Source organism: Protopterus annectens, chromosome 11.part0, assembly GCF_019279795.1.
Source record: "Protopterus annectens isolate FY-2018-M chromosome 11.part0, PAN1.0, whole genome shotgun sequence".
Taxonomy (NCBI): domain Eukaryota; kingdom Metazoa; phylum Chordata; order Ceratodontiformes; family Protopteridae; genus Protopterus; species Protopterus annectens.
Window position 1 is genome coordinate 451,812,872 of NC_056745.1, and position 25,770 is coordinate 451,838,641.

Here is a 25,770-nt window from a genome sequence, read left to right on the forward strand (position 1 = left end):
AACTGTTCTTTGAGTGACTGTGGGATGCCTCTCCATGAAGGAGAGATGATCCAGGTCATGAAATAACCCTTTTCTATAAGGGACAAGATCCACTTGTCTGAGGCAATGCTACGCCAAACTGGAAGACAGTGAGAGACCTTAGAGAGAGGGGAATGGAGTTGTGGGTGTGGACAGCAAAGGCAGGTAGTCACAGACTGCCTGCCTTGTCTTGAAACTGAAGTTTCTGGGCAGGAGTCTGAGCAGTGTTGGAAGGGGTCTGCTGCTTCTTGGTGCTCTTTCTGCACTTAGAATGGGGGGTTGGAGCAGAGTGTTTTCTAATGAACTGGGTTTTGGTGAGGGTAGTTCCTATGACATTCGGGGATAGGGGAGACAAACAAGTGTTTGAGGTCTTGGAGTTCCTTCCCTTTTTGTTGAAGGGTCTTGAATAGCTCAGCCACTTTAGCCCCCAAAAAGGACAGAGTTATCCAGGGGAGCATCCAGGAGTTTGGCCCTAATATCATCAGGTAAGGGCTGTAGTCTTAACCATGACTATGTTCTAAGGACTAAGGCAGAGGCTGAAGATCTGGCAGAGGCTTCTGCAGCACAATAGCTGCATCTAATTGAATGTCTTGTGACTTGAGAAGACAATGAGATGAGGCTAGATATTTGAACCTTGGCAGGTCAGTCAGGGAAGGTTGCCAAAAGCTTAGTGACCGGAGCCAAAAGAGCCAGGGCATACTTAGACAAATGTGTCTGGTAATTCACTGCCCTAAAGGATAAGGTAGCAGAAGTGTAAATGTTTTTGCCACTGCACTCCATTGTCTTACTGTCCTTGTCTGTGGGAAGGACAGAGGTGGAGCAAAGCAGTCTGGATGGCTTATCTGCAGAGATCGACACAGTGCCACGGTCTGCAGCAGGGCACTCAATCCAGAATTTAGCCCCTTCAACGTCTTTATAGAATCTATCAGGCCTTCAAGGTTCAGGAGGATGGGAATCTGAATTCATAGAGGCTACATTGAAAGCATCCAAGAAGGGTGGTGAAACTGGAGGAATAGCAGAAGAAGCAGGAGTGTCCATCTGCAAAAGCTCGTTGTATCTTTTTCGGACCTCTGACATTTCCCACTTAAAATATTCTCTCATTTTTGAGATGGTCTCACCAAAGGTGAGGTCCTGTCCTGGGGAGTCTGTCTCAGCAGGGTCCTCCTCTGGGAAGCACACTCAAGAGGGGAGGGCATCTGGGACACATAGGAAAGAGAATCCTCTGAAGAGAAGTCTGAGGAATCCTCAGCTTCAGGTTGGAGTGCCATCAACCTGAGGCCTGGGACTAAGGAGAGGTGGGGGTGCCTATGAAGAAGCAGGCACAGCAGGCCTTCGGGCCATAAAAGCATTAAATAGGCTCTGGGAAAAGGCCTGCCAGTCTGGTTGGCTTCCTGCAGGAGGGAAGCATGTTTAGTCTTTTACTTCTTTTTCAGGGAAGGTCTAGAGGGTGTAGGGGCTAAGGCGGGCCTAGATTCTGTTTGCTCGGAAGCAGTGGAAGAGCCTGTCTGGATGGCTGCAATGAGCATACGTTCCCCCTCATTGTCATTGCCCGATGTCTGCAAGACTTCTACGGATATACTTTCCAACCTAGGTTTTATGACCTCCTGAACAGTACCCGATATACCTATTTCAGCAGATTCCTCCAGGTAAATGTCAGCCACAGGAGGGACGTCAGGTGGAGGAGGTGCAGCAGCAGGTTCAGGACTGGAAACTTTAGCCTTTTTCTCAGGTGGCTCTATGGTCTGACTGGACAACCCCTCCATTGCTAGCCTAGCATCAAGCATTTAAGATGCTGGTTTTCTGGTAAATATTAAAAGTATGCAGATGACTGCAGAGTGTCTTAGGTACAAAGGCCTGACAGATCACACAAGTTTGATGGTCATGTGTAGGCCCTAAGCAGAAAAGACAGAGCTCCTGGACATCCTTATGGGGGATCGGACATCCGCACCTGCACTTTCCTTTCCTAGATGACATGAACCTCAACAGGCATGCAGTGACTCAGGAGAAACAGAAAAAAATGTCCCCAAAGGGGTACTTATCTTTTAATTCGAAGATCCAATGGTAGGGACAGCAAGAACTGATGTGTGACTGGCAGCAGAGAAGTTCAGAGGAAAGGTATGTGCAGATGTCACTTTTATGGCCCACACTCCCTCAGCCAATGTCAGACTTCCCGACGTACCTAGAAGTGACTAGAAGCTTTTGTATACTGGCTGGAACATTCCGGTAGCTAGCAGAGGATAAACCAAGGGTTTGGAATACTGCAACATGAAAACAGTAGGACATCACAGGATATTAAACAGCATGCAGTAATGAAAACAAATATCATTCAGGAAGGAGGTTTGTAACAAGACTATTATCTGAATAGTTAACAGCTCCTTAAAGCTTTATATCTACAACTGCTGAGTATGTGTAAACTCTCACAGCCATGGCACTATAATATAAAAACTAGAAGTAAACAGATCTTTTAAATCATGTTTTAACTCTTGATATTATTTATTATATATTACAGGAAGTAAAGGTATGGTCACAAGTGGAAATTATGTAGCACAAATAATTTTAGGGCTAGCAAAAGCCAAATCTGTGAGAAAAAAAATGGCACAGAAAGTTTATGCTGTCATAACTCTAGGTGCTACGTTCCAAAACACTCTGGGGATCCAGTAATATGCTACACTGAGCAGTTACTCCATACCTGATTTGAGAAGCCAAGTTTCTAACAGTCACCGTTCAACATAAACTAATGAGGACTGCATTAGCTTACACCCAATTACAAAACAGGAATCGGGCAGGCTACGCTGATTTAAGTCGTCAAATACACTGGCGAACTTTGCTAATCTACAAAACTCACTAAATGGTGAATACTATTAAAGTCAACTGGATGTTTCAGTGAAACATCGGCTCCACCTATATCTGGAACATGGTAATGCTGGCAGTATTTGCTGGGAAACCAGGTGATTTGCACAATCTAGGTCCATATACAGGAGGAGCTGGACTGCAGGTGTTGCGAGTCAGGGGAGGTGAGCCTGGGTCTGTGAGAACACATGGTTGTGTGTGGTGTGAGACATTCTTCCAACCTCCTGTGGGTATGGTCTTCATTGATGTATTCGTAAAAACAGATTTAAATTCAGTTTGCTATTGACAGAGTCCCTATTCTTGGACAGGGTGAATGTACACCTGGTGACCATGATGTCCGTTAAACCTGTACTCAAGACTCTGTCTTAAATATGGAGCTGTTACACTAGAATGGCCTCATGGCTATGCAGTTCCACCTGTATGTTAGTCCTGGTATTTAAGGTAGGCTCCCTACCTGTGATACCTGGATGAACACACAGAGATACTGTGTCCAAGAACTTTGACAGGACTCAGGGGCCCTGCCAAGTCCTCTGGGAAGATCAAGACTCCTTTCAGTTCAATACCTCACCATTGTGGGGTACTGAATTGGGTGAACCCCTTCCTCTGGGATTACATCATCCCAAGGATCTGGATGGGTTACACAATTCAATGTAGCAACAGTGGTGACCTCTACCACAATTTCTCTCTATGTCAGGCTTCTTGAATCTAGCCCTAGAAGGATGGTTGCATGAGTAGTGATAGCAGAATTAAGGCCAATAAAAGTTACCTTTTTGATAACAAAAAGCTATTTAGTGAGTATGTCAATGAACAATTTATGCTGTGTAATTGTGGGCATAGAAACGTTTAAATGCTGGCAACACAAATGATTCTTTTCAATACACGAATCACTGAGTATATGCAAAAAAAATTTAAATACAAACAATTTATGTAAACAATATAGAGTGATTTTGCCTGTAAGAAGAAGCTATTTACTGGTGCATACAATTTACTTCAAAGCAATAAAGAATATGTTATACTTGACTTATCTAAGCATTTTACACAAATGCAAAGTGATTTTCCCACAAGATGCTGTTTAATGATCCTTTAATAAATATTTTGCATAACTCACTGCTTTTACTTGAAGGTTAATTATTCTGCAATAAACATTATTTTACTAATTATGTACAAAGTAACATATGCAGTGTAATTCTAAGTCAAAACAACTTAATATATAGTGACCCTGCACAACATTCTGCATGACAAAAAACATTCCCTTAACATCTCATGTCAATATCTCAAGTATTGGATTATCACCTCTGACCAGTGAGCCAAGCATTTACATCACGTTACTGAAAGATGAAAATAGCGAACGCTATTTCATCGAACCTAAAATATCTAAACCACATAATATCGAACATTCAGAACAGCAAATATTTTCCTTGGGGAAAAAATTTGCTATTCCGAAACACATACACATACACACAACACAAGCACACCTAAAAAACATCAATACACACACATACACTTATAATCCTACAACTAACCCTACACTAAACTATACATACATACTATCTATCCACTTACCTTAACCCAAACCCTAACCCTAAGGTCCGTCACTATCGCACACTCACCTAACCCACGCCCTAACCCTAACTCACTTAACCCGCCCCTAAACCTAATTCATCTAACCCGCACCCTAACCCTAACTCACCTAACCCGTGCACTAATCCTAACAACCACACAATCGCACACTTACCTGAACCTGACCTGTAAATCTCCACCACAGCACTGAAAATAGCGACACCACAAAACAGGCCAACCAAATTCTTTCCCTAGGAAAGAATTCGGTGTTCTGCAGCTTTGCTATTTTTAGCGTTCGACTAAAACGGGTCGATATTAGAACATTTGAAGTTTTAAAACTTCGATGTTCTGATATAGACCCATGAGCCAAGATATGTGCCCCCAAGACTTAGCAAAGGGATGTGTTATGCAACACAGCATTGTTTATGAATAATCCAGGTGTTACACCCACTTTGCTTCTTATGACTTACTAGACATTCACTATGGATGCATGGTTTAATGAGTGCTGAGGGACAATCTTGTTGAGAGAGTGTCTGTCTGTTATTCACTAGGTTTTTAGTTGAAACAGGGTGAGACTGGAGGATCTAACTCCTTTGAATACGTTCTACCAGCAGGACTGAACTTCAGATACCTCCTGGTACACCATCCACCAGGCTACCTTTAAGTATTTCTGCAAGATTTTGCAGACCTCCTCATCAATCTAGTTCTGGGGAACTTTACTTCCTGAAAATACTATGGAACTACTAGTTTAATGGACAGCTTTGGTTTCATTCAGGTAGTTTCTACCACAACCACTAGTTGTAGACATTATTTGGACTTAATCTTGCAGCACTGTTTAAAAAACAGAGATATGGTAATGGTACCTATCTGTTCATCTGACCACTTCAGGCTCTAGCTTCCTTAGTCATTTGGAATTGATCTGATCCAATCTAGGGATTCTAGGGCTAAATTTTTTAAATGCTATGCCCAAGATGTACTGGTGTCAATAAAAACATGTCACTACTGGTATTTTTGATTTAGCCACCCCAGTAAGCATATACTTTAGGGATGAGGTCTAACATGAACCCATAGTGTCTGTGAAATGTCGTCAATATGTGCAGAATATCTGAGAGCGTGGAATTTAGATGGGGTCAGGCACTCCTTCATGAGGGCAGCTTTTTTCTTTTTCACCTCATGCTTGCTGACCATCATGCCTTCCCAATCAAACGCATGTCTCTAATTCCCATCAACTAAGTATCCAAGTACAGAGTTAACAGCTATCCAATGGGGCCATCACACAGGCAACCATGAAGGCTGTTTGAGCTCTTGTCAGCATCCTGGTAATGATGGCATATTAGAGAAGCCCTAACTTCTGTTCTAACTGGACTGAAGGGACAACTGATGAAGATCACTGACCAAACCACAACTCTCTCATCAATGTTAATGATGCCACAGTGCAACAGCAATAACAGCAATCATCAAAGTGGCTTTGTGGACAAATTCCCACTTCTGGGCCATCCCTTGCAGTGCCATCCTTTCTCTGAAGGACTGCGGCAATGGATGGCCCTAGTCCATACTCCTCTAATGAAAGGCACACCTATCTTCTAACACCAACAAAAGCCTTGTCTGCTAACTGAACTCAGATAATTTTGGCCATAGATAGGGCTTTATCAGTCTTCACCAGTGTAGCTGGTGCCTTCAGGAAAGACTTGTTCTGGGTGACCATTATGACTCATATCAGGTATAGATCTCTCAAAAGGCCACCAATGTACTTAAACAGACCTCTGCAACATCTAATTAGTTAGTTGCATTCATTGAGGTGACCCTGAGAATTGTAAGGAAGCCACATTTTTTTAACAAGATTCTAAGATAAAGCAGTCATTTCCCTAGAACTCACTCACTCACTGACCATGACTGGTTGTCAGAGGAAGGTGATTTGGACATGAGCTGAACACAATTTGATTACTGATTATGACAAACTTGTGGATGTTCTTTCAGTTATGCATTTGATTAGCTGTGCCTTGGATCCTGGTCATATGAGGTTAGCAACACGTCTCAAACCTTCCTTTTATTGGAAATGTAAGTGAGAAGGTTGTCAATGTGTAGCTGTATTCACACTGCTACCACAGCTTGTTAGATCCTTGCCAGTGTGGCTTTAGATACAGATGCATTTCTGAAGTAAACCTTATTAGAATGTTTAAGGACATCCTGATTGAAGGGAACATTCAATACTAGAACTACTTGACCTCTTGACAGATTCTGGCACTGTGAATCATGGAATACTTATCAAGAATCTGAAAGTACTCTGTAGAATATCTAGCATAGTCCTTGAGTGGTCTGGATTGAGGACCCCTTGGTGCATACTCAGCATACAGTGTCTGGTTTAAATTCTACAGACTCTTACGCACTGGACTGCTTTGTACCCTATGGGCTCAATTCTGGCTCCTCCGTTACTGTTTGTACATGTTGCTACTAAGGGAGGCCATTAATGGGAAGGATATTTAACATCTGTCATATATATTGGTAATGTTCAACTTTTCCTTGTCTTCTATCCTGAAAGTGTGTGAGAATTTTCAGCCTTAGAAGACTGCTTTGGTTTAGTCCTTGACAGGCTTTCATAAATGCATAAACCTCAACTCGGTGAACACCAAACTAATGTCAGTGCATGTCACTATTATCATCATAAATGCAAACTCTCTACATCAGATAGTGCACTCCCCTACTCTAGGCACATAAATACTGGCTCTGGTTCATACAACTATAGCTCCACTTTGCTCTACACCCATAGTTACCCCCTTAATGGCCAGATCAGACCACCATTCAGTACTTATAATGACAGCCAAATCCAGCTTCTCCACAAACCCTATCATCTTTTGAGATTTTTCAGTGGTATCTCCACTACAGCTAGCTGATGGCATGATGTAATTTAAGAGCCACCTCTCCTTGTGGACCCAATGGTGACATTCCATTTTAGATAGTTACTATTCTCACACCTTAATATATGCATCGAGACATCAGTCACAGTCTGACACAAATAAAATACTATGTTTAAGAACAGACCCCGATTGGTGGAATCCTGCTTAGACATACTATACAGTAAAAGGAAACAAACCTTGCCCTGAGAAATTAACTAAAGAACTCACATTCCAGATGTGAATTTGGCTAAACAAAGAAGCTAAGCACAAAATAAAATCCTCCAAGGATAAATATGAAATGAAAACTGCAACCTCTGTAAAGGGCAACTATAAAGACATTTTTCAACTGTATTAAAAACCTTAGGAACAATACTCAACACTACACCAGTAGTAGTAATAATAATAATATCTACTCAGCCCATGCAGACACAGCAAACATACTAGCAGATAAACTTAGCTCAAATATTAAGCCTCTGTTCTCTCCTGCCCAAAACTTTCCCCCCACATGCCACTGTGTCTGCACTCACCACACCGGTCACCTCAGATCAGGTCCTAAAGGCACTGTCCAAAGTCAAGAACACTATTTCTGTGTCTGTTGTCTTGTCAGTATGAAGCACAGTGTCACCAAGTCTCTACTAAATCTGTTCATCATCACCCTTGAAAATGGCTTCATACCACATGTGAGGAGAACAGCTATGGTCACCCCCCCCCCCCACTAAGGTGGGCCTGCCACTGATCTTACACACCAATTGTCCTTATCAGTCTTATTTGTGAACTTATGGAGAGTGTCATCATGGAACCCATAAATACAAGATATTGGTGGATTGCAATCCCTGGACCCAAACAAATCTGGGTTTGCAAACAGAAGATACTACTTTCAAAATGTAGCATTATTCTTTGAAAAAGTCACTGAGGCATTGGACAGATGCAAATTGGTAGTTATCACTTATTTTGACCTGACCTTTGATACCCTTCCTCATTCTGTCATCACTGATAAACTAATAAATGAAATATAAATGCATATGTAACTCAGGGGATAATGAACACATCCAGTGACAGCATCCAATCAATCAGGACTAGAGGCATGCTGTCCTGTTAAAAGTCTCATACCAGTGGAGTCCCCTAAGGACTGGTGCAAGGCCTGATTCTATATGGTGTTTTTTTCTCTGAGTTTAAAGCCAATGTTAAGAGTCGGTGACTAAAAAAGTTGCAGATGATTATTAACTCTCCAGAGGATTCTCAGATTCTCCAAGATGATCTAACACATACAAACAAACTTATGGTGCCAGGACCACAACCTAATTGCAAAAAAGTGTAGCATTAAGTCCTCTAGGAAACACTAGTACCTACATTCATACCATATAAATGAGACCTTCCTCAACATTGACGCAGTCATTAAAGACCTGGACACTTTAGTAGATAATGAAGTCTTCTTTGACTACTATATTGCATCAGCTATTAGAAAAGTCTTCTACCTAGCCCAGTTGATCTTTAAAGGTATATCCTCTAGGTCCAATGAAGTTATTATTCTTCTCTAACCCTCTCTTAATAGGCCCATAGTAGAATACAATGCTCCCTTTGGCATACATCTGTCCAAACACAAGCTCCAATGTGAAAACTCCAGTGCTTCCTCACCTAAACAATTGACAGCATGATCTCTGTGATTTACACAGATCTCTTTAGAATGTTATATTTCTTATCTGTCTCATACACCCTCTGTCTTTCCTAAAAGTTCTCAAATAACCCAGCCCTATGTGACCTCCTAAACAATCATAGGTTCATAGGTAGTTACTAGGTTTGCAGTCTCAGGGACCATTAAGAAGCCTAGCCTAAACTCCACAGTTACCCCCAAGTACTGTCTGGCTAACTGACATGCTCAGTTTCACATAATAGGCAAATGAAGGCTGTGGGGCTCAAACCCTGTATAACAGGAACTACAGCTCACAGGTTTAAACCCCTGCACTAACTGGTGTTACAGGTTTTCACAAAACATGTAACACTATAAACACCGACTTAAAAGAGCTAAACCTCCAGTGTAGCACAAAAAAAATGCTGGCATGATAGATACCACTCTCAAAGACTTCATCTTATCTCCACAGGAATAGACTTTCCTTTTATATTAGTGAAAATAGCTCCATAACCATGTTAAAACAAACCTACATGAGTGGAGTGGTAACTGTAACTGTAACCCAGGACTGGCCACTCCATTCCTCATGGAAAGAGTAAGTACTGGAATTTGTTGTAGACAGAATACAAATGATCAACAGCCTATTGATAACCTATGAACTTATGAACCTACTCCAATGCTCTCTCCCCTGATTAGTTATGCTGGGAATCAGCTGGAATTTGTCTCTCACATATGGTACTTATGCTGGGAATCAGCTGGAATTTGTCTCTCATGTATGGTACTTATGCTGGGAATCAGCTGGAATTTGTCTCTCACGTATGGTACTTATGCTGGGAATCAGCTGGAATTTGTCTCTCACGTATGGTACTTATGCTGGGAATCAGCTGGAATTTGTCTCTCACGTATGGCAGTGTACTTGACGATAGGCTGCTATTGAAAGAACAGGTGTTTGGCCATCATTATGACATCTTATTGTGCAGAATCAGTTGCTATGTTCCATCACGAGACCCTGGGATGTTAATTAATGCCTGGGTCTTGCCCTGTCTTGACCACTGCAAAATGTTTTCTACCTTGGGCTTTTGAAAGGTTATGTAGCTCATTTGTAGCAGGTGCAGAACTATACAGCCGGGCTCCTAAATGGCACTGCTAAAATGTCACATTGCACTTTTGGTTGCAATATGTGCTGGCTGCCAGCTGTGGGTAGATTTGTATTTACTATTCTAATATACACCTTACATGCCTACATAATCTAAGTTCTGTTCATCTGAAAGAACTGCAGAAGCTTTGTATTCCCACTAGGCAGCTCAGGGCATCAGTTGTGAGGCTATTAGACGTTCTTAAGTTCAGGTGCATGAGCTTTGGCAGAACTTCATTTGCATATCTTACCCTGGGTCTTTGGAATCATCTGTATTTCTTTATTCATGTATGTTGGACAAAGTCCTCCTTCAGTAGATCCTTTGAATACCAGTTTTTTATGAGGGTATATCCTAGCATGACTATTCACCTTGACTATAGAATTTTAAATTTTAAGATTTTTACCACCTTATTTGTTTGCTGTGCTAATTTACAATTTTGCATGAGTGTTTTCTTAACACACACTATTTATTGTTTTACTATACAATGTTTAATCATAAGAATTTTAACACCTCATCACAAAAGGTTTCTCATCCATGAAAAAAAGAGGTCATTGTTCCCCTCTACTCGTCACTCATTAGACCCATTATAGAATACAGCGCCCCTTTTGGTATATACCACACAAGACATTTACAACAACTGGAAAGGCCGCAGAAATACCTCACAAAGAGGATTACCGGCCTCAAAATGATGACCTATGCAGACCGTCTCAAAAAAACTCCAGCTTTACTCTCTCGCATAACGCCTATTCAGAGGTGATTTCTACCTAAATTACAAAGCTATGTCAAACCCAGAGCTGTTGGACATGCTCCACTTAAAGAAATCCCAATCCCTCCGAGCTACACACTCTAGGGACCCAAACCCTGTCACCACAATTAAACAGAACATGCTGGAGGGATAGATTCCTGTCCCAGAGACTTCCCATACTCTGGACAAACTACCTATCTATATCAAACAAAGTTCCTCATTAGCACTCTAAGAAAAATCTTGATGATTGGATGGGAGATAGGAAATTCACCCCAGGGTTCACTTCTGTGGCTCTGCTCAACAGGGGCACAGGAAAATAACTGTCTTGGGTGGCGAAAGCCAGAGTACCTTTTTGGCTAGGCTTATATAGGCCCTAAGGCCAATAGCCTAGTACCTACCTATGAATCTATAAGACAACAAGGGCATTGCTTTTACAAAGAAACAATCCATACTTCATGAATTGTGATAACATTCTACATAATTGCTACAGCATGAAGATAAATATCAGCAATTTTGCACAACAAAGAAACTAATTATTGCTTTACGAATAAAAGGTATGTGTAGTGTGATTCTGGATGGCAAGCAGTTTGCATGGAGTTGCTGATGTGGCTTTTGCTGCAGTAGCAATTACGTAGAATAAGTGTATTAAGAAATATATACAAATTTAGAGAGTGATATCAGCAGACTGCTTTAAATACAAGTGAGCAAGTAAGCATTTGCAAAAGTGATCTGCAAGTACTCATTTGTGGTATACAAAGGTAATACACAGTGATGCTTCGCTTAAACACTGCTTAAGGAAAAGAGTACAGCATGCAGGCTTGACACAAAAGGAGTAGCATAATCTGAACAAGATAGAGGAAAGATTTGTAAGGTGTTCATAATGTGGAGGTGTTGTTTGGCTCAGGCAGTTTTGGAATGGCAGAATATGTGTGGTCTGTTTGACAATATGGCAGATTCATGCTAGAATATGGGAGGTAGGATGTTAGTGGTCTGGTTAATCATGAAAGAGCGCATTGGGAATAGACAGCAGGATGCCTCAGAAGTTATGCAGACAGGATTGTGATGGGAACATTTAGGAGTGGGAGAAAGGCTGAGGGCAAGAAAACATGGGCAGCTGTTCTCAGAAACATACAGGCAAGGGAGGTGGTACAGAGCAAGATGAATGGAGAAAAAGAGAGATGAAGCCATGGAAGAGAGGGCAAGAGGAAGGAAGCTACTATGAACACAGAGATGCAGACTTTAGTGACAAGTGATAAGGGGGGAGATACATCCAGCGATGGCTATGTAGGAACCAGCATCACAAGATGAGCAGGAAGGTAGAGGGCATGACTGGAAAGTACAGTTTTGTACCTACCATAAATGTAGATGTTCGAGTGTTCACACTGCTGCAGTCATTACACTTGGGTTATCCTGCCATCAGGCGGTTCCCCAGTCGGCCTGAGTTCCAAAGTCTTGGTCCGGCGTCGGTTGCTGTCACCTCCTCCCTGACGTCAATGCGACAGATGCAGCCAACGCCATTTTCTTCAGTTTTTCTTGCCCCAGATGTCAGGTGCCCCCAAATAGGTAGGAAATTCAAATTGCTAGTAAAACATGAATAAGAAAAGCAAATAACTTTTAGGTACCAGCAAATACTCCCCATAGGGAGTAAAGGGTAGAAGACCTAGGTAGGTATCAACAAAAAAGTGGGGTAGGAGGGAGGGTAACCTGGACTGCAGCAGTGTGAACGCTCGAACATCTACATTTATGTTAGGTACAAAACTGTACTATGTTCATCGTGTTACACTGCTGCAGTCATTACACTTGGGTAGAATCCCAAAGCGGAGGTAGGGTGGCTGGTTCTAAATTGCATTAGGGGTGGCTATAAGGCCCTGCAGCACTGCAGAGGCAAAGCCAGCTCTGGATTTGGAGTATAGAGGCAGATGGGTAATGCTTGGTTAAGGTATGCACAGAGCTCCATGTTGCTGCTTCCAAAATATCCTTGGTAGGTACTCCTCTGAGGTAGGCCGTTGAGGTGGCTGCTGCCCTAGTGGAGTGTGATCTAATGCTGGTAAGCACAGGTTTTCCATGTTGCGTGTAGCAGAAACTTATGCAATGTCCTATCCATTTGGAAATAGTCTGTTTTGAAATGGCTGCTCAGATTTTCTGAAAGCTTTGGTTTTGTCCAAGTAGAAGTGTAACTGCCTGTGATTGTCCAATGAATGCAGTAGTCTTTCCCCTTTATTCTGTGGTTTTGGATAAAAGGTTGGCAAGTGAATAGTTTGGTTTAGGGACACACTTGAAACCACCTTAGGCATGAAAGTAGGGTTGACACCCTGTCCTGGTGGAAAAAGAGGAAAGGTTCCACTGCCATTAGTGCCTGTAATTCTGAAACTCTTCATGCTGATGTGAGTGCCATGAGCAGAGCAGTTTTCCAAAGAGTATATAATTCTCTGTGCTGTAGCTGGCTCAAAAGGAGGTAAAGTTAATTTTTCCAAAACAAAGTTGAGGTCCCAGGTTGGAGCAGGTGCTCTACGGGGCGGTCTTGTACTTTTTGCCCCTCTGAGGTATTGTTTTAGCAAAGGATATGAGAAAACTGGTGGATCCCAGCATCTTAGTCAAATATTGTAGTATCTGAGGAATGTTTGGCACAAGAGGGTCAAGGCGGTGAGCCTGGTTCCAGGCACAGAATCTCTTCCATTTATCCGAATAGGCTTTCCTGGTACTAGGCCTTCTGGCCACCAGGACATCCATAACAGCTTTTGAGAGAGGCATTGCTTGCTTAGCTAAGGAATCTTCCATGCAGCGAGGTTTAAGGTCCTTAGCTGACTGTGGAGTATCTGATTGTTATGCTGAGAGAGTAGATGTGGTATTTGAGGCAAAATCCAGGGTGGACCTTGTGCTAAGTTTTTTAAGATTGGGTACCAGTACTGCGAGGGCAGTCTCTGGTGCAAGGGAAATTTTTTGCTCCTGTCTTGCCTGCTTTCATGAGAGTACCTTAAGAAAGAAGTAGTGGTGGTGGTATACATATAGGCTTTTTCCAGCTGAATGAGAGGGCATCCACTTTCCATGCTTGTGGATGGTAACTCCTTGTGCAGAATTTCTGTAGCTGGCAATTCCTTGGGGATGCAAACAGATCTATGTCTGGGCTCCACCATTTCTGTGTTATCATTCTGAATATTTGTGGATTCAATTCCCATTCATGGGGATCCATGATATTTCTTAGATGAACTTGATAGCTTATGGCTGTGTTCCACAAGGTCATTGCTTGTCTGCAGAGGGGGTGAATGGGTGCCCCCCCTGTTGTTTATGTACATGACTGTGGTGTTGTCTGTCTTTAGTAGCAGTTGTCCTGGATGCAGCAGGTCCTTGAAACCTATAAGGGCATTTTGTACAGCTAGTATCTTTTGGTTGATAATCCATGCATCTGTTGTCAGTGTTTGCCTGGCTGTGGGTTGAGTAAAGGCTGTGTCCTTGTTGAGAACTCCTTCTGAAGGCAAGGTATTATTGTATAACTGTTTCCAAACTTTGAGTGTGTTGAGACCATACACTCTTTAGGTACCATTGTAGTTTCCTCATGCAGTGGCAGCATATGGAATTAGTACAATTGTCTTTGCTTGTCTTCAAGCTGGCACCCAGGAATATTATCTCTTGTGAGGGCACTAGGTTTGATTTCTTTTCATTTACTGTGTACCCCAGGCAACTTAATAACTTTTTTACAAATGCCAGATGCTTTAGTAGAATGTCCTTGCTCTCTGCTTGAATTAAGCAGTCGTTCAGGTATGGGTAAATTTGAATTCCTCTCTGTCTGCAAAATGCAATTACTGGTGCCAGGCACTTTGTGAAGACCCTGGGCACAGTACATAAGCCAAAGGGCAGTGCAGAGAATTGGTAATGCATTGGACCAGCTATGAATCTGAGGTATCTTCTGCAGTTTTGTCTGATAGGGACATGCAGGTATGCCTCCTTGAGGTCCAAGGTCACGAGCCAAGCTTGCTTGCCCAGCATGGGTAGAAGCTGCTGCAATGTAACATTTTGAATTTCGGAACATCCAGGTAAGTGTTTAGAGATGAAAGATCCAGAATAGGCCTCCAGTCGTTGTCTTTTCTGGGTACCAGAAAGAGTCTTGAATAAAATCCTTGTCCTTGTTCCTGTGTAGGTACCTTTTGAAGAGCTCCCATAGTCATGAGTGCTGTAATTTGTTTTTGAGCCTCTGCCCATTGATTTTGTGGCAGATTTAGCATTTCTTTTAACCATGGCAGTGTGAAAGTGGAACCTGTAACCCTGTGAAATGATATAGAGAACCCATTTGTCTTTGGTGATCATATGCCAATTGTGATAGAAAAGAGCCAGTTTTCCTCCCAAAGGGGCTGCCAAGAGAGAAATGTTTGGCAGCTGTAGTGGGAAGTCATTGGGACTGTTTTTTGTAAGGTTGTTGTCAGTCTTCCCCTTCTTTCTGGCCTGGTGCACCCCATTGTCGAAGCCTGTAAGGATCTTGTGGCTGTCCTCTACCTCTTGGATGTCTGTATTTGCCCCTTTGAGGTCTGTCTGTAACTGGAAAGGACCAATTCTTTGTTGGCCAGTTTCTGCTAAATCGAGGAGGCTGTACCTGTAAGAAATCCTTCACTGTTTGCATAGATTTTGCTTTATCCTCCATTTTCTTTAGTACCTCTTCTGCCTTAACTCCAAATAAGACATCATGCTGCAAAGGTGCATCCAGTAGTTTTCCTTTAACATGATCTGGTAATGTATGTTCTTTTAACCATGCATGTCTTCTAATGACAGAGCCTGTAACTGCTGCTCTACAGGAGGCCTCTAAAGAATCAAAACCACATTGCAAAGTATGCTTTCCCACTTGTTCAGCAGCATGCAATAAATCCTGCATTTCCTTAAAATTAGGAGGATCTTTATCTGAAAGCATTTTTTGTTTCAACTGAGACATCAGAAATTGGTGATATTTTAACATGTGAAATTGGCAATTTAAAGCTCTCATTGCTAAAGTTGCAGATGTATATACTTTCTTTCCCCATCTGTCTAATGCTCTGGAGTCTCTGTCAGAGGGAACTGGATTATTTGCTGATGAGGCCTTAACCCCTTTGGGTCCCTGAGAAATAGTTTCTGGGTCTGCCACTGGGCTTTTATACAGAAATTTGTGTGAGTCAGGGACTCTGTAATACCTGTCTGGTTTAACTGGAGCTGGAGGTAAGGAATCAGGATTTAAGCTGGATTCAGTATACACATCATCCACAATATCTAACACTGGCGGAATAGCAAGGGGTCTGTGCTGAGGCAAAAGTAGGAATTCTCTAAGCCTTTTCTTGGATTCTGAATAATCCTGGCCTTCCCAATGGAAATGCTCCCTCATGGTGTGTAAAGTTTCCCCAAAAGAGTAATCCTCTGGTGGAGAGGCTGATGGAATGGATTCCTCAGCATCAGAATCCTCATAAGGGGGTAAAGAATAACCTATGTCTGAGGAAGAATCTGAGGAAATGGACACCTGGTCGGAGGATTCATAATCCACATCCTGTCTGGGCCTTTTATAAGGAGGGGAATGGAACCCCCTGATTAAGTCATCAGGTCTTCGGCCATTTTGAGCATTTGTTTCTTAGGCATGGAGGCCTGTCCTGGAGACTGTGATTTCTCTGTTTTAAGAGGAGGTTTAGACTTAGAAGAGGGTTTAATGCTAAGCTGACTAGGTCTGAAGACATCTTCTGAAGCAGCGGGTGGTTCATGTACTCCGGATCCCTCGGCAGGGTCGGTATCGGTAGTCTGTAAAACTTGGGAGTCCGATGGCCCAGCCATCTCGATGGAATCGGTGGCTGCCTGTGGTTCTGCAGAAGCGGTCATCAGGGGCTGCAAAGGCACCTCGCTGAAAACCGGAGAACCAGCGAATGGCCTAAAAGAGGCTTCATTGTCAGCTTTGGGCCTCGGATGCCTGTCTTTGTCTTTGCGCTTTCTATGAATAGCGGTCATCGGAAGTTCCAACGGCATCGTGTAATTAAATTTTCTGCCAAAGTAATGTCGGGCAAAATCAAACCGACGTTTAATAGTGCGCTTGTTAAACCTAGCACAAAACCGACAACCAGGGACGTTGTGGTCTGGGCCTAGGCATGGGATACAATAAGAATGGAAATCCTTATGAGGTATTTGCTTCCCACAAGAAATACTGTTATTAACTTTTACTGACATCGGTCTGAGGCAAGAAAAGGTTTCCCCAACGGGGTACTTGGCTTTGTAGAAGACTTAGGTTCTGGATTCGGAAATGAAAATCTCAGGAGTCGGCCGACTGGCACTTGCGAATTGCTTTTGCTTCAGGCACCACGCAGCAAGAAAGACTGAAGAAAATGGCGTCAGCTGCATCTTATATACCCCTGTCGCACTGATGTCAGGGAGGAGGCGACAGCAACCGACGCCGGACCAAGACTTTGGAACTCAGGCCGACTGGGCAACCGCCTGACGGCAGGATAACCCAAGTGTAATGACTGCAGCAGTATAACATGATGAACATCAAATGATTTATACAGTGTGAACCTAATACCATAAAAAAAAGCTAAGCTAATAAGTAAAAGTGATATCACAGCAGGAGCAAGGATGCAGTTACAAAATGGTACTGTGTACTGACTATGTGATGCATGTTTTTCCTGCATAATCTTTGGTACCTATCAGTCACAAGACCATCAGGCCCACCCTCCCTGATTGGCCTAATTGGTCTTCCCTTCTCCTAGCATCCAAGGACACTCAGAGAGGGAGGCAAGAGCTGGACACAGTGGATATCATCTATTTTTTCTATACTCCTAACTCCCCTTCCCTTGCAGTTGCATCCACACTGCACACATGGCACTGGGTAGAAGCTATAGTGTTACTCCTTCATAGGACCAGCATTCTGTTCTACAGCAGACTGCTGTTGATACTAAACCCCAAAAGGTGTCACACAATAGTGAGGCTTTGCTGCAACCTTCTCCCCAAGACAGGCAAGCCAGTCTTACTCATTTATTCTGATTATCAGAACCGGGTTGCCTGGGAAGTGGTCAAGCTTTCAAGCCTGTGCAACATGGAACTGGCATTATGACATAGAGCATACTGTTACTATTACAGAACACTGTCTAACTTATTGTGAAAGAGTGATGCTTTATTGTGAAGTTCATAAAATGAATGCACCCAGAAACTCACAATAATGGCTATCCCCAATGTATGGGCTGCTGCAGAGTAACATCTAAACAAAATGTAGACACTTTATACACCTTCTTTGACCTCAGGCCACTAGTAATTGCACAGCACAGATTTCACAGAAAGAACCAAAGAATATATGAAAGTAAATCTGGCTATACAGCAGAACTAAGCAGACTATCATATGACCGTCAGTTTGGAGACTAAATAGATGCAGCAATTAAAGGCAGAGAGGCATGCTTGTGCTTAGCATGTGTGATGACTGCATACTGAAAGACTCCTAGCAAAGAAAGATTTAAACTAGACAAAGCACTAAACACTGAAGTATATGGAAGCAGCTGCAAAAGATGCCATTGAGTTACAACAAGACATGGCTGACTGCACTATTCGTAAAATAACCAGCTAGCACATGAAAATGTAAGCATGTTTTAGTCTTCCAAGGTGTCATGCAATCTTTGTAATTACTGGTACAAAGATTAAAGAAATACTCTGCTTCAGTCTTCACAAATGAAACAAAGGTAGCAGAACGTTGCCAGGAGGAGAAGCAGGGCATACCTGGGAGGACAGTGAACAGACACCTTGCCATACAAGGAGGAGGAGGTGTTAAGGAAAATGTCTTCCTTTAGAGAGGATAAAGCACAAGGACTAGATGGATTACCTGCCAAAGGACTGGGAAATAGTAAGCATGTCACCCTTGTATAAGGAGGGCTGGAAAATTTCAGATAAATATTGGCTTGTTAGCTTAATAAAAGGTGCATGATCAGAATTCTGAGGAGAGATATGGCAGCATTTCTAGGTGACACCAATCTCGAGAACAGCAAACGACATGGCTTTGTGATCAAATCAGCTGTCAGTTAAGCCTGATCCAGTTTTACGACTGGGTTACAGGTGAATCTGACAAGGAAGTAGAAGAAGACACAGTTCACCTGGACCCTAGCAAGGACTATGAATCAGATCCCCACTGGAAGGATTGCTTCATCGGACCAAGACTGAGAAACTGAACAGCTGCATGAGTTGTGGTAAGAGGAACAATAACTAAGAAAAGGTACACTTAAAAATCCAGCAATAACTGCATTAAACTTTTATATTCTGCACCAAAGAATTAATAAAACCATGACACGTTTACTGATGATGAGTGATTTTGTGTGGCACTTCTTGAGATCTGAGAAAGTGCTATACAAAAAGGACTCATCACTAGTGTACACAAAATTCAGTCTGACCAGGGACAGGTATGATGGGTGATGGAGACAGTCTCCTCTGAAGCACTCATGATGGATTGATGCAGGTGAAAAAGGGTAAGAATGGAGGTAAAAATTTAAGTACAGTTAAAAGGGATGACTAGGTTGGCATGTTTCCTACTTTTGCCCTCAAACAAATGGAATGAGAAAGGTATTGTACATTGACATAGTGGCAGGGGCACAGAACACCTTACTAGGAGGGAATAGTGTAGCCTACTACAATAAAGGATTTCAAGGATGCATGACACAGGTGCTACTTGAACACAAGGAAGGAAGGAAGGTTAATGTAGCTGTGGATCATCTAGCTATAAAACCAAACAGACACCAAACAGTCTCCTTTTCTGTACAGATCCACAAAGCGTAAAAAGGGTAAAATACTTTGCAAAACTAGAGGAATGATTTAAAAACATGGCAGCTTAATGATAATGAAGAAATGCAAAATAACATTTCTGGGAAGGAGAAAGCCAGAAAGGAAAAATAGAACTGCAGGAGAAGCAGTAACAATACCAAAATGAGGTAAAGGTGGCAAGCCAGTCTTATCAGATGACCTAAAGGAAAGCATGCAGTGTGAGCAACCAGTAAGGATGGCTGAAGGAATAGGAAGAGGCATGGAAGAAGTATCAATACCTTTTCAAAATTAGCAGGTGCCCTTCTGAAACAGTTTTTAAAGGAGAAAAACAAAACAGTAGAGAGTCTGTTTCAGAAATTATACACAGCCCAAATGACCCAGGTTAGACTGGAGTCAGCTGCTGAGAGCAAGTGTGACCACGGTTAACTCATCTTGGATCTTTAGAGCAGGAAGGCAGTTTGGTCTGTTGAGATGACAGCTCTTGGAAATGAAATAAGAGACTAGAGTACACAGTATCCGGGTTGGAGATATAATGTTAAGTGTTGCCAAACTATGAAAGCAGTATTCTTCCAAGCTTGTGGGAAAGGAGGGAGGCACATATGGAAGTATACATTTTCCCAGCTGAAGAAAGGAGCAATTGCAGTTCCTTGCATCAGCATGTGCACATAGCTACTGCCATGAAACTAGGCCGTCATTAGTAGAATCCCTGATGGCTGCCTAGATGATAATCTGCCATGATTATATCCCACCTCAAAGAAGGGTGAAGAATGGGTCTCAATAATCACAGGAGGACTGATGGTTGACAGACAACAGGAGATAAAAAAATACCCACCAAGATAAAAGGAGAGAGAGAAAAAAACTAGAACAGTTTTTAACATTCACATGTACACTTTCCATGAAAGAAGGTAGAGAAAGGCATGTGAGAAACTATAAAAGACTTAAATAGGTTCATAAGTGACTACTAGGCTCATGGCACAAGAGCCTTTACAAGTCTAGCCAATAATACCCATGATATGACATTATCATATCTAAATTCTCCAGATATGGGATGGAGTAGTATCTAGGTATGGGTCTTTGAGATTTAAGCTCTGAGTCATTTTACAGACATGAGCAGTACCCCCAGGAGTGAATTTATAGTTCCACGTCCATTTATCCAAATCCTTTTTGAACAGAGTGAGAGACAGGCTTAGTTTTACGAAGATGAGAAGTTTATTCCATAGACGAGGTAGCCTTTGGGATATGAATCTGTCTTTCCAGCAAGTTTTGTTACAGTCACAAGTAAGGGTCAGCTCCAGGGAATATGTAACCCTTGTATAATTTTTCTTGCAAATATGTAAAATATTCTTCAGGACTGGACCAGAGAATGTCTTGCAGGTCAGGCATAAGTCCCCTTTCAATAAACAATATGAGACAGAGTAATGAAATAGAGCCTTTCATAGCTTGCCTTAGGCATAGGCCAACTAGGCGGCCGCCTAGGGCGCCGCTCTAACAGAGGTGCTTTTCCAGTAATCTGGATGGTATAGGTAGACCAGGATGGGGGCACCAGGTGATGCGGGGGGCACTGTGAATATCTTTTGCTTAAGGCACCAGATGACCAAAGGCTGGCCTTGGGGCCTTTAATAGATCTGCATAAGACATGTCTTATGGTCTGTAATTTTTAGTGAGAAACCTCTGGGGCTTCTCCAGTTGGTGTAAGTGCCTGATTAAGTAAATGCACAAGGGAGCACTGTACTCGATTATGGGCCTGATGAGGGCTGAGCACTATAGCACTATGACTCCCTTTGATCTTGATGCCATGTCTTTACTTCTAGGTTGAGCCACACAGAAGGATTTCCTCACTACCACAGCTACCTGGTGGCCCAACTGTAGGTTACTATCTGCGTTCCTAGGTCCCTCACCATTATGTCTATTTTTAGGGATGTACTATCAATATTATAATTTATAGGGATATCTGATTTACCAAAGACTATTACTACACATTTTTTAGCATTTAGTCTCAGACTTTGGTTTTGGCACTAGTTGTTTATCATTTTTAGGCCTGTATGTTGGATGTCAACATTATTTCAGGATTCAGTGTTTGCTCCCAGTTTACAGTCATTGGTGAACTTGGTGAGCCACAAGCCCCCAACATTGTCCCTCACTTCACAGAAGTACATACCAAACAGGAAGGGTAAAACACTGAGCCCTGTGGAACACCAGTAGTAACAGGTTTCTTATCGGAGGTGGATTCACCTATCTGGACAACATGTGTCCTGTCAGTGAGCCAGTTTGCTTTTCATCTACCGACGAAGGGGTTTATGCCTAACTTAGTAAGTTTATCTATGATCCCCAAGTAGGAGATTGGTGTTGAAATCTTTGGCCAGCTCTAGATAAGCTATATATACCATTTTACCCTCATCCATGGCACTGGTGACTTTCTCAAAGAAATCCACCAGACTGAGCAGGCAAGACCTTCCTTTGACAAAGCCAAACTGTGTCTGGTCCAGTGTTCGGAGAGTTCCTATCTCATTAATGATAAGGTCCATGATAAACAGGTAATATTAATTTTAAATACTTCAAGGGAATATCTACAGTCAAAGAGGGTACCATTACAAAAATGAGCTATATGAGAGCAATGGAGTCTGGTCTGAGGATTTAATGTGGGTGGTTCGGAAGGTATTTGGAATACTCTTTTGCATAAAAGGAAAACAGGACAGTGGACAACTGGAACAACCAACATGATGTGGTTGTAAGGTTAAAAAACAATGACTACAGTCAGTATACATGGGTTATGCATAATGCCATCCTTAGCGACTTGGTGAGGAGAATATGGTGTTAAATAAGGAGAAGCAGCTTATACAACAGATGATGCTTAGGGTAGCTAAGTGAAGTGGTTCTTCACTGCAACCAACACCTACTTTTCAGTGTTTACATCGTGCTTCTGCTTTTTACATGTAAAATAGATGTCAGCCATTTACCTAAACCCTCACCCGAATTATTCTTTAACTGTTCTGGCCGCACTTTCTCTTCTGGACTGGGTTCATTTCCTCCCATATTCATATCTTTCTCTTTTGGCTGTGCTTCTTTGCTGTTTTCATCCTTTTGTCCTTCCTTTTCTTCATATTTGTTTTTCTCAGATAGTAGTTCACACGGACGCTCAGTAATGTCAAAAAGGTTGGAGTCGAAAGCTGAAACAAACAGTTTAAATTAGTGTCATATAAAGAATGTTAGCCAGCATCCTTTACATCCAAAAGCAAACAAGTGACAATTTAACTATGTTAACAAGTAACTCCAAGTTCATCTAGCATATACTTTTTCACAACTAAGTGATACTTCCCTGCTGCCTTTGCAAATCTTTTATTATTGTGCTATTGATGGGCATCCATATGCATGCTCTGGCACTGTGTTCTTCTTTTACAACTGCATTTGTCTGTAGATAAGCAGCTGTCATGCAAATCTAAGCCTACCTGCTGTGTTTTTTTTTCCACTACAGTGTAACTATAGCTTTCCTTTAGCTGCTTTAGTCCTATGTTGTTCAGCTGTTATTTGCTTAATAATGGCTATTTAATGTTGTGATGGCCATTTTCCAATTTCCCACAAACAGTTGTAGCGAGTATGAAGCAGCTCTCTGTACTATATAAGTGGCTTCTCTGAGACGTCAGCAATTCAGAGAAAGAGAAGAACATGTTTAAAGTACCGGCTTGTTTGACTTTTGAGGTTATAGCACCACCAAAGTTTGTAAAATCGAGACAGAGGACAATCTACTCATAGCACAATTAAATTATTACTACTTTGAATAATATTCTGTATCACCAAAAATTCTAAAGTAATAAATGTTGACCTGAGTGCAACACTGACTCGGCCTGATCCCTTAAAAATGTTGTGCCCCGTCACTCCAGTATTGCAGAAGCATGTGCTAACACTTCATTAAAACAGAACCAAAGTTAAGTATTGACTGACAACAGTAACGTGACTCTCAAAATTGTCTTTAAAGAATGAACATCCAGGAAGAAATGGACAGCTAAACTAGAGAAAAAAAACGTGCTGTTTTGCTCCTGTACTAAGACAGTATTTATTTTCAGCTAATGCACTTTTCCTTTTTTCTTCTTATGAGATATCACAAATAGTGCAAAGAAACAGGTGTACTCAAAGCTTTGATTACCAGGAAAATTGGAATAGCCCGAGGGCATTTACAAGCTAGCCCTGGTTTTGTGGCTTCGCCACGCCTAGTATGGGGAACTATACCCATTATTTTTTTGCTGTGCCTCTGCCTGTTGAGTGACACTGAGGTAACTAGGGGGTATATCCTATCTGCGATCTCCCATCCATGATTCAAGATAAACAAGCCAGGCCAGTCTCAGTGCTCACATATACATATATTTTTTTTTTATTCCACAGCTTAGGGAGTCTTTGGATGATCCCTAGCCCCTCCAACCGTCCCTATTAATGCGTCAACCGAGGTTTCCGTCTCCATGTGACTCTATTTTTTCTGGGTTTGACATGGCCTTGTATGTTAGGCAAAGGTCACCTCTGAGCAAGCGTGGCTGCGACTGAATAGCTGGAGTTCTTTTTCAGCAGCAGCAGCATGGACAGATGTTTGAGACCCTTTCCTTTTTTGGTGAGGAACTTTTGTGGCCTCTCAGCTGCTGCAAGTCGTCGGTCAGATACATTCCGAATGGGGCATTGTACAATCATTGGTCTGAGATGAGATGAGAGTATAGGGGAGCTGACCTCCCTTGATGATGTGTTTTCTACTATGGCACCCAGTTTGCAGTCATCTGCAAACTTTGTCTCATAAACCCTCCTGTGTTTGCTTGTACTTGTAAAAGCCAATGCCAAAAAAAGAGTGGGCCCCAGGACTGACCACCTGTGGTACACCACTTGTTGAGGGTTTGCTGACGAGTTTTTCAATGATATACCGAGTGGGTATTGTATCGAAGCCCTTAGATCGAGGTAGGTAGGCTGGACTGTGGACTGCCTCATCATCATCTTTGGACTTGGTGACTGAAAAAAAAAAGCGTGAGGTTCATAGTTAAATACAAGGCTGTCAGTCTGCAGACTATAATAAGCCTAGCCAATACTCAGAGGTTTAAATCAATTAAACACTGTGCCATGTATTTGTGAGATAAAGACCTTAATCATTATGCCAACTCCACAAAAAGATAATGTAGTCATGATTGATAGCTTAAGAATCTTGGCATAACTTAAGTCCAGGTTAATTTTCAGCCTTTAAGACCTCTTACAGTATGTTGAAGAAGGGGAATTATATTAATAACAGCGTTCAGCTGCAGTGGCTGTTGCATTTCCATGATCACTAATCATGTGGGTTGGGATGGCTGAAGTGCGTGCTTTAACTGTCTCACTTTAGCTGTCTCCATTGCCAATCAGCTGAACTTAATAGGGTCACCTCCTTTTAAGAAGCCCAAATTGGGATATTTTGTATAGAAATATAAGCTTTTGGGGCACAAACTATACCCATTACCAGTGCAAAGAACTGTAATTCACTGTGTACTAGATTAAAAATGTATTCTTGTAGAATCTGAAATTATTTTTGTAGTTTCAAACAAGATTAAGGTGTTTCAGACATGAAATAATTGTTTCATACAAGTTGTTCTTCTTCTTTCAGCTTTTCCCAGTTAGGGGTCGCCAGAGCGGAACTCCGGTCCGCTAATGATTGGCAGTAGATTTTTACGGTGCCGAGGTGCCAGCCCGACACCCAACCTTCAACGCCCATTCACACATGTCTTTTGAATGCCACTCGACCGTGGGGAGGACATGTAGACTCCACACAGAAGGCGCTCCAGCCGAGAATTGAACAGGAGAACCTCTTGCTGTGAGGCGACAATGCTACCGCTGCACCACCGTGGCTTCAACAATTGTTTCATACAAGTAATAGTGAAATAGAATCTCAGGACATTTGCTATCTTTCATGTCTGCACAAGACACAAGCACCCAAATAAGGACAGGTGGTAACCCTATATGTTAACTCACTGTAACAAAAATCCAGGCTAATTCTCCTACAGTCAATGCATCAGGTTTTAAATGACTTCCAGTGAGGACTCTGTATATTACTGCAATGATGCTACAGTGCTGGAAGTGCAGCTGTACTAAACAGCACCATGATTATGGAGGCACAGGACAGGGGCCTGCTAGTGGGCTGGATGTGATTTAAATATTATGTATTCTAGGGTGTTGCAGCTGTTGATCAATATGGTGCTCCAGTCAGACATC

General features: G+C 42.2%; 1 protein-coding gene across 2 annotated transcripts in view; it reads right to left on the reverse strand.

Annotated features, from left to right (window-relative positions):
- LOC122815449 (zinc finger protein 252-like) overlaps positions 1-25,770 on the reverse strand; it is a 304,744-nt gene that overhangs the window by 166,250 nt on the left and 112,724 nt on the right. For both annotated transcript variants that reach the window (XM_044087954.1, XM_044087952.1), the window contains exon 4: positions 22,530-22,727. In XM_044087954.1, the coding sequence (XP_043943889.1) occupies positions 22,530-22,727 (198 nt within the window). The remainder of the gene's footprint in view (positions 1-22,529; positions 22,728-25,770) is intronic.